Genomic DNA, 9,556 nt, shown 5'->3' on the forward strand with positions numbered 1-9,556 from the left:
CAATTGGAGAATATAGACAAGTAACCAAACAATTTCTACTCAGCAAGATAATGATGTTATCAGGGGATTTCTGTGTCCAGTGCAACCCATGGGAAGGGCACTTCTTACAGACAGGGGAGAGCTGATTGTCTTCCTCGATAAAACCACACCTATGCTAAAAATAGGAGAGTAAGAGTCAGCTAAGGCAAAGATCTGTGTTGGGAGAGCTCTAACCCAGAAGCATGCTAGCCAAGGCTTATATGAGGAAGTAAAAAAATTCCAGGGGCATGAGAGCCTACACTACAGAAGGTGTTGTGCATAACAGCTGGAGGCAAGTGGCCTCCCAGGGAAGAGAGTAATAATGAGCCTAAAGAAGTAAGCAAAGCCCAGCAGACTGTACAAGACCTTGAAACTATTTTAAGATTTTTTTTTCCTACTGAAATGGCAGAAAGGGTGTCCATTCAGTTTCATGTAGGGGAAAACCTACAATTGGATTTAAGTTTTTTGAAGATGATTTTTGCTCCAAAGTGGTAAATGTATTGAAAGGAGAAAGACTAGAGCCAGAAAGACCAGTTGAGAAGTAAAAAGATAGTGGCCTATTATAGAGAGGTAGCAGCGGGAGGGGGAGGGCATATTTGAGAGTCAGTAGGATGACACTCCATAGAAGTTGATGACTGGTTTTGTTAGGGGTGAAGGACACTGAAGAGTCTCAAGTTATGTGCAAGTTCTTGGCTAATCAATTGCATGGAACACAGAAGAACGTTAAGATTTAAGAGATTATAGTAGGCTCTGTTTTATATGGTAAGAGTTGAAATGCAGATGGGATATCCAAGTGGCTGTATCCATAGGCAGTTGTTCTAATGGTCTTTATGGCCCTTAATGGAAAAGACTAGAGTGGCAGGTATGGATTTAGGAAGCATCAGCATGCGGATGATAGTTGAGGCTATGTGGTCAATGAGCTTTGTCCCAGACAAGTGTGCAGAACAAGAGAGAAAAGTGAGCTCAGAGAAACACCAACATTGAAGAAATGGGTGGGGGGTAGGGGTGGGGAAGCTAGAAAATAAAACTGGGAAGAGAGAAGAAGAAGGAAGATCAGAGAGTGAAACAGAACAGAATCAAGGAAGAAATTTCAAGCAGGGTGTAGACAATGATGCTGTTGGCTACATTTTTAATGTTTGCTGACAGCTTCCAAGCCGCACCATCTCCCACATTGAGCAAGCCTATCAGAAAGCTCCACGCCTCTTTTGGCCTCAGCAGACAGTTCAAACCACACAGGTTCTGTTCACGTGCAGAAACTGTGGCATTGGCCCCACTCCCTAAGCACCACAAAACCCCATGCTCTCTTTGCCCTGGTTTCTCCAGTCATTTGAAGGTCAACCTGGGATCTTCTCCTCCTCTTCCCAGAAGGCCTCATTACATGAGTCATAAACCTTTTCGTATTCTCTTGATCTGTGCACGGTATCGTTAGTTTTATCATCCACAACAATTTACAGGTAGGAGGGTCCATCCTATCTCTCATGGTAACCACAACACAAGCCAAATATTCTCAAGTAACCTGGGGTCCAAAAAAGTCTCTGCATTCGGCAGCACAAAGATCCATGGCAGGCCCAGCTCTAGTGAAGAGATGGAAGCAAAAACGTGAATGTAGGTGTGAAGGACTAAAAAGATGGCAAGATAGAGAGAGTGAAGACAAACAACTCTTGCCACAAGTCTCAGTGTAAAAGGGAGAGAGAAAGACAGAATGGTAGCTGGGTGGGAGCACGGGATCAAGAAAAGGCTTTGCTCATTTGGGTTGTAACAGGCGCAAATCCAGAGCACAATGAAAGAGAAGGAACCAGGTAAAAGAGGGAAGCTGCAGATGTAGGAAAGAGAAGGGGAAATGAGTTGAGGGAAATCCCTAAGAAGGGAGATGGGGTCCAGAGCAAAGGTGATGACCTTCTTTTCAGACAGCAGGGAGGGGGAGAGCTTGTTTGGGGGGGTTAAGCTTGCACACCTATGGGTAGACTCTTCACTTTGGGGCTTGGGGGGTTAGGAGGTTAAGCTTGCACACCTATGGGTAGACTCTTCGCTTTGGGGAGTGAGGGGACACACAGGAGGTTAGGGAAGAGGTATTAGGACTGGATGAGAAAACGTATGAAGAGGCCTTCAAGAATAAAGATGGTGCTTGTCCTCCAAATGTGGAAAGATCTGGACACAAGGTGGAAAGGTCATGTACCTTCCTCACACCATCTTAGAGTGCTGGTCTCTCCTGGGTTTGCATATGTAGAAAGATCTGCCTAGTTTTCCTTCTATCACTCTCTGCCCCCACAAACTGCTACAAGCTACTCTTAATAGCTGGCTTCATTATTTAGTTTTTAAACAGTTTATCCATTTACCTCATTATAAAATCAAGAAAACTTAGCAAATATATATAAATGAAGAAAGGAAAAGATATCTCCTTTGAACCTACTACCTAGAGGTTATGATTACTGATATCATAATCATTCCCAGCTACTAAAAAAGTGGTAAAATATCATTTTAGCATCGAAAATAGAGAGCATATCATTTATTATAACAATTACTTGCCCGCTTTTATCCACTTATCATTGTATTGTGAATGTTTCCCATGTCTTTATTATTCTCCCAAACATCTTTGATGATAGCAGGCTATGTCAGGATACGGCTGTACCACTGTACAGATATTTATTTTTGTTTTATTGATTTTTTTGCTCCCCCAACATCCATTTACCCTCCTTCTCAATTTCCCTCTGGGGAAGCCATTGGGCTTGGGTGATGCTGACTCTAGCCATGACTTCAAGGTCAGAGTCTTTGACCTAGGCCTAAGCCATTGTCTTTGCCTGTCTTCAGGAACTGGATCCAGTGTGGGTGGTACACTCTCAAATGCTGGGATGAAGCGGCTAGGAATCCCGGGGCCAGAGGAAAGTGCCGACCTGTACCTGCATCTCCCTCTCTGCCATACTTCAAGGAGACAGAAAGCACATAAAAGGGGGAACATGGAGGCTGCATGCTCCCTGAGAGCAGATCCTAGAACCTTCCTCATGCATGTTCCTCAGTTCTCACCAGGAGACTGACACAGAGCATGCATGTGGTGGACCTAGTAGCCACCGCTGGGCCCTCCCTGCCACCTCTGAGTTGAATGGGACAAAACTTAAATGGGTTGATCCGAACAGAAGAGTCAGATCCTGTACCTGTCTTTCTTTTGTCTTGAAACAGTGTTCAATAGACTTCAGAGCGGGAAGGGAATGTACTTGGCTAATATTTTGGTAGTCGTTTCCTTGTTTTAAAAAGAAATGAACCCAAAGCAATACCTGTTACTTACACTGAACATCAGAATGGATAAAATGCTTTCAGTGCATTACCTCCTTTCAGCCTCAAAAGAGCGCTGTTGGATAGAAATTACTACCCTTTGCATTACAGATGCAAAAATTGAGACACGTGGATATTGAGTACATTGTTCAGAGTCATGCAAACAATAAGGTGCGAATCTGGCCATCAAGTGGGTTTTTTCCACTAGGCACAGAACTGCACAAAATTACCATGTGCCCACTCTGTCTGGATTGATCTCCCTGCTCACTTTTTTCAATTTCTTCTCCTTCCGCTCGCATGTCCTAGAAAGAAGTTTAGAACCCCAGTCGTACAACTCTGGGCTCTTTCCACCAAGTGAGGAACAAGGCTGACATAGTTCATTGGGTAAACAGAAGCGGCAAGTGACAGTGATTTACGCCCGACTTGCAAAAGTCTGATTACCAATCCGTCGCCTGCTATGTAAACAGGTGTAAACTAAGATTTAAATCAGTTTACATAGTGGGGTAAATAATTTAATCTTTCCTCAGCACTGTGTTTGCGAATGTAAATGTTTATGCCAAAACCGATGCCGATGTTGCAAGCTTCCAGTTTCTCCACCAGAAAAGCTATGCCAACAAATGGCCCTTGTGTGCCCCTGCCCGGGCTGCGGAAGCCGGAGAGGCCGAGGTGCAGGGTAAGGCAGAAAGCCCACAGTTCTGGGGGGGAAGGCTCGGTCTCAACACAAAGAGCAGCCACGGGCCAAGGGAACTAGAAATAAACCCTCCACCCTTAATTCCTCCTGGTCCTGAGACTTTTCTCTCCCCCCTCAATTATTCTCCTCTGCTCTGTTCTGCAGATACCTGAGTCAGGTGCAGGTCTGAGAAAAGGGAGGCAAGAAGGGAGAAGGAAGAAGCCAGAAAACAGCAGCCTGCAGGTGAATTGTAATACCGCTGGAAGGTGGCCCCGGTCCTCACTGCCTGTCAAGGCGTGCCTATGCAAATTTATCTGGATCCTATGAAAATCACATGCAAATGTGTTTTCAGTTGTCAAAAACTGTTGACTTTACCTGCTAGAGTCCACTGAACCCCGTGCTGCTGCTTATGAATTTTTCATCAGTATTATTCATATTTTCATCAGCCTGGCTCTTGCCTGACTTGCTTCCTGCCCATCTCCCTCTCCCCCCCCCCCCCCCCNTTTCTCTGGAACAGAGGGCTCTGTGCAAAGTCAGACTCAACGCACCCCACAGAAAGATGGCTGAGTACAGACTAGCGAAGATCAAATGAGAGCCAGAGAGTCAGTGTTCTGATATTCTTCTGTCTCCTTAAAGAATTCTAGCTAATAAGCAAAGCTTGTATCCCTTGGCCTCATTGGTAATGCCATAGCTGGGATTACCAATTGTTTTGGTAGTTCAAAAAACAAAAGCCAGGGGTGCTTGGGCAGTTCAGTCAGTTAAGCATCAGACTTTGGCTCACAGTTCATGAGTTCAAGCCCCACATCAGGTTCGCTGCTGTCAGTGCACAGCCCACTTCGGATCCTCTGTCCCCCTCACTATCTGCCCCTCCTCTGTTCACTCTCTCTCAAAAATAAATAAAACATTTAAAAACATATTTTTAAAAATCCATCTTTTAAAAAAATACCTATCGTGATGAGACTTTTAATTAATCTTGGGTAAGAAACGAACTTGATTTTTCCTATACTGCATAAATTATGATATGGAAAGAAAAGCTACCAGTTACTGAGTACAAAGAGTTCTCTTTTTCTGAAAGCTTTTTGTTTGTTTTGTTTGTTCAGAAAAGCCTTCTTTTTCTGACAGCCTTTATTGAGCAATTGGCACGAGGTGGGCATGGAGGTGGGGGTGGGGGAGGGGTCTGTGCATTAACTCCCGCCACCTTCAACACGACACCGAGGTGGGCATTATCCTCAACTTACAAAGGAGACCAAGACTCAAAGAGTTCCATAACTTGCCTGAGGTAACCCAGCTGATAAAAAGGGGAGCTGACTGGGATTTGAAGCCCAGCAGGTCTTCAAAGTCCTTCCTCTAAAACGGAGCCTGTGAAGCTTTTGTTCTTTCTGATCAGAAGACAGGCATTCCGGTCTAGGAGCGTGAGCACACATACAGCCCAGGAGGGAGATGGCAGACGGACTACAATGATGGTAATGGCTAATATGTACTGAGTTTTATGTTTTTAAAATAAATACCAAAGCTTAGGCTTCAGTAATGAACTGATTAATTAATTTGGTCCCCACACAAGCCTTATCAAGTAGATATTATTATTACTGTCTTTGTTTTCCAGATGAGAAAGACTGAGGCAGAGAAAGAAGCCTTCCCAGCATCACACAGGTAATAGATGTCTGCGTGGGGGACCAGCCCAGGCAGTTTCTCCTGGAGCCACAATCATAAATTCCCAACCGTCCTGATGAGGGTGTTCTGCCCACGGTTGGATTTGGGGGACATGCTTAATAACACGTGGGAAGCTCCCAACACTTACTTTCAAGGAAAACAATAATTAGGGCAGAGATTTTTTTTAATGTATTTATTTTTAATGTTCATTATTTATTTTTGAGAGAGACAGAGCAGGGGAGGGGCAGAGAGAGGGGCAGACAGAGAATCTAAGGCAGGCTCCTCGCTGTGAACACAGGGCCCGACACAGGGCTCAAAACTCACAAACTGTGAGATCGTGATCTGAGCCCAAGTCAGACACTTAGCTGACTGAGCCACCAGGTGACTCCCGGGCACAGATTCTCTTAAAAAGCAGCTAAAATGGAGTGCCTGGTGGCTCATTTAGTTAAGTGTCTGACTTTGGATCAGGTCACGATCTTGTAGTCCATGAGTTCGAGCCCCCTGTTAGGTTTTGCACTGACAGCTCAGAGCCTGGAGCCTGCTTCAGATTCTGGGTCTCCCTCTCTCCCTGCCTCTCGTCCAGTTACACTCTGTCTCACTCTTTCTTTGAAAAATAAGTAAACATTAAAAAAATTTTTTTAATTAAAAATGCAAACAAACAGGGGCACCTGGGTGGCTCAGTCAGTTAAGCGTCCAACTTCGGCTCAGGTCATGATCTCACGGTTCATGGGTTTGAGCCCTGCGTCGGGCTCTGTGCTGACAGCTAGCTCAGAGCCGAGAGTCTGTTTCAGATTCTGTGTCTCCCTTTCTCTCTGACCCTCCCCTGCTCATGCTGTCTCTCTCTCTCTCTCTCAGAAATAAATAAAACATTAAAAAAATGCAAACAAACAAATAAATAAAAAGCACCTAAGTGAGGCTGATGGGTCACCTATAGGAAGGACTATTTTTACAGAAAGCACACCAGGTCAACCTGTCTGCAGTGACTAGGCAACACACCTGTGCAGGTTAAGAGAGATGAGATAGAAAAACAAACACAACAAGCACTGGACAACCCAGAAGATCTTAATATTTCCAGAACAATGACCTGGGATTTACAAGTGAGAGGTCGAGGGTAGAGAGGACTTCAAAGATCCTGGAACAAGTCAGCTTACCTCCTGACTTTACCCTCCGCACTCGGCTCAGCGTAGTAGCCTGGTTTGCATTCGTATCTGCAGACGGAGCCCACGTCATGGCCGCCCTGGAGGCACTGAGGCAGGAGCAGGCTGGCATTTGGGATTACAGGGGGAGCATCACACTCCAACTTGCAGTAGGCTTCAGGGAGGGACCAGAGCCCGTCTTCAAGACAGGTCAGCCACGGGTTCCGTCCTGACCCCAGGGAAGAAAAGCATAGGATGCTCAGGGTAGAGTCCGGAAACCAACGTGTAGCAGAAAAGAACAAAAAAGGCTGTCAACCTGTCAGCGTTCTCGGGAAGTCACACAATTCTTTGTTGAGAAGCTTCTCGAACATCTCGGGTCTAGGGTTCATGCTATCTCTTTTTCCCCACTGAGCATCTCCTGTGATCCCTTACACTGAACTGAGGTCAGGTAAGTACTTCCTGACTGGAACAGGGGAATGGCTATCAGCCAAACCATTACCTCCCTTCCCAACTACAAATAAGAAAAATACATTACTGGTAGTATTGTGGAAAGCATAATAATAATCATAGGGGATACCTTTGTAGTGCTTATTACATGCCAGGCACTGTTCTAAGCATTTTACAATACTTGTGTAACTTTCACACCTCAAGCAACCCACTGAAACAGATACCACCAGTATCTTTTATTGCGGATGAGGACACTGAGTTTAGGTAACTTTCCAGAGCAGCAGATGCAGGGTTTGAACCCGGGCAGTTTGGCTGCAGAGTTCTGTACATAAACACCCCACTCTATGCCCCCGGGTAATTCACGGTCCCTCCAAATGCAATCCGTGAACCTCCCACAGTCACAACACCAACCCACCTCAGACCAACTAAATCAGGCTCTGTCAGCATTAGGCTCAGGATGCTGAATTTGTAACAAGCCTCCTGGGTCCTTGTTGGGCACACCAGAGAGGTAAAGAGCAAGGTTGGGGTGGGGGCCGGCTACCTTATCTTCATCTCTTACTATCAGCACACCCGGGGCAACCCTATAACTCTGTTCTCATCTATAAAATAGAACTAAAAGCACCTAACTCATAGGAAGCTTGTAAATATTAAATAAAAAATGTGTATCATAAAGTGTTTCTTAAATATTAACGTAATCAGGCAACTGTTACTCAGCTTGATTCCAGATGATATACAATCAAATAAAAAGAGGGACATCTAAGTGTCTTTCATTAATGAGACCTCAGCCAATGCATCCTTTCACATCATTGGGACAAAGAAAGGTGTTGACCTTTGGGATTTTGGTGGTGTTATCTGGAGAGGGTGGGATGGTGGCAGAGCAAATGGGAAGAGTATTGGGGTGAAGGAAAGACCCCCCCAGAGTCCCCCAAAGAGTGAGGGGCTGAAGTGAACTTGCATTTGGTTCCCGGTTGGCCAACAATACCTTGAAGCTTAGCTGGTGGCACACAGGAGATGGAACAGCGTTTCAGAAAGCCTGTTCCCTCGGAGCAGGAGAAGTTTGCATAGTTCACCAATGATGGGTCGGGAACGCCGCAATCCAGGGGCTTGCAGCTCACAGCCCGGTCCCAGTGCCCAGAGGCACATGTGAGTAGAATTTCCTTCTAGAAACAGAGAATTTTCCTCCATCAAGGACACAGGAAAAGGTTCATCAAAGTAGTTTCCAGGCTTTTGGAAGAGTCCTGGTGATTAGTGGTGCAAACATTCAAAACAGGTAAAATTACTTTGCCTTTCTCCCTCTTTATGCCCTATTGGCTTTGAAACAGTCTCACAATGCCCAGGTGGACAGCTGCCGGCCACCCCTATTAGTATCGGAGAATCATGAAATGGAGACACTCTTACGGGCCAACTCTTGGCTTCTCCCCCTGTGCTCTTGGATCCACTTTGTGCCCTTCTCCACCATGTTCTGTGCCCCTGGGGGTTTCATTACTCGGACTGTGCTTGGCCCACAGGTGGGACACTGCAGAGCCAGGAAGGAAAGGGAAGTCAGGGTGCTCAGTCTTCCTACTCCCTCCCTAGGGCATTACCGCCCATTTGGCTTTGTCTTTTGATGGCCCTCTCCATCCTCGCCTGCACTCTCTTCCTGTGAATTCTACTAACTGCTCCCTGCAGTCAACTCTTCAGGCCTATAGGTGATGTTACCCCTCCCCCCTGGGATCCTGCACCATATCCTTACAATGTCCATGTATCCTGCCTCCCCCTGCATTAAAGTCTTTCACATGGCCCACTTCAGAGCATGTCATCTGTTTCCTCCTGACACCCTGAAGGATAAGCTAACTGGTAATGAATGCTATGAACATATGTATCTCTGCTGAGCATGATGCAGAGCATCCAAGAACAGCCAAGAATTAATGCCCACAAGGCACTTTCCAAACCTTGTGGTTAAATTGGAGAGGTTCCAGCCAGTTCCCTCAGCCTGTCATTTTTGTTGGGTGGCCCTAGGGTTCATCATCACTGAATAAATGAAGTGACATTTATTGAGCACCTAGAAGGTCCAGGTCTGTGTAGGTTTGGATAAACAAGATGCCCTCAAGGACCTCATCATCTAGCAGCACAGCAAATCACAGGGTGAAACAATGGCTCAGAAAACCAAAGAGGGAAGTATGGAAAGAAAGAAAAAGAGAGAGTGGAAGGGACAAAAGGCAACAAGAAAGGAAAATGCAAGAGATAGCTTTCTATTCGTTATAGCCCACTCCTTTCTATAATGCTTTGAAGAATACGCTACAAAGGATGCGAATGATGAAATGAAAGAATGAGCAAATGGGGACCAACAAGAGAGAAAAAATAAAAACATAAAAGGAGACAGCCCTAT

The 9,556-nt window shown here is 45.5% G+C and overlaps 1 protein-coding gene across 2 annotated transcripts in view; it reads right to left on the reverse strand.

Moving 5' to 3' along the window:
- The window catches only part of PAPPA2 (pappalysin 2), a 268,752-nt gene that overhangs the window by 69,487 nt on the left and 189,709 nt on the right, over positions 1–9,556 (reverse strand). For both annotated transcript variants that reach the window (XM_077763320.1, XM_077763319.1), the window contains 2 exons: positions 8,171–8,348; positions 6,757–6,970 (listed from right to left, as the gene is read on the reverse strand). In XM_077763320.1, coding sequence (XP_077619446.1) covers positions 6,757–6,970; positions 8,171–8,348 — 392 coding nt within the window. The remainder of the gene's footprint in view (positions 1–6,756; positions 6,971–8,170; positions 8,349–9,556) is intronic.

The sequence above is a fragment of the Crocuta crocuta genome, unplaced genomic scaffold (genome assembly GCF_008692635.1).
Source record: "Crocuta crocuta isolate KB4526 unplaced genomic scaffold, BGI_CrCroc_1.0 scaffold3, whole genome shotgun sequence".
In the NCBI taxonomy this organism is placed as follows: Eukaryota; Metazoa; Chordata; class Mammalia; order Carnivora; family Hyaenidae; genus Crocuta; species Crocuta crocuta.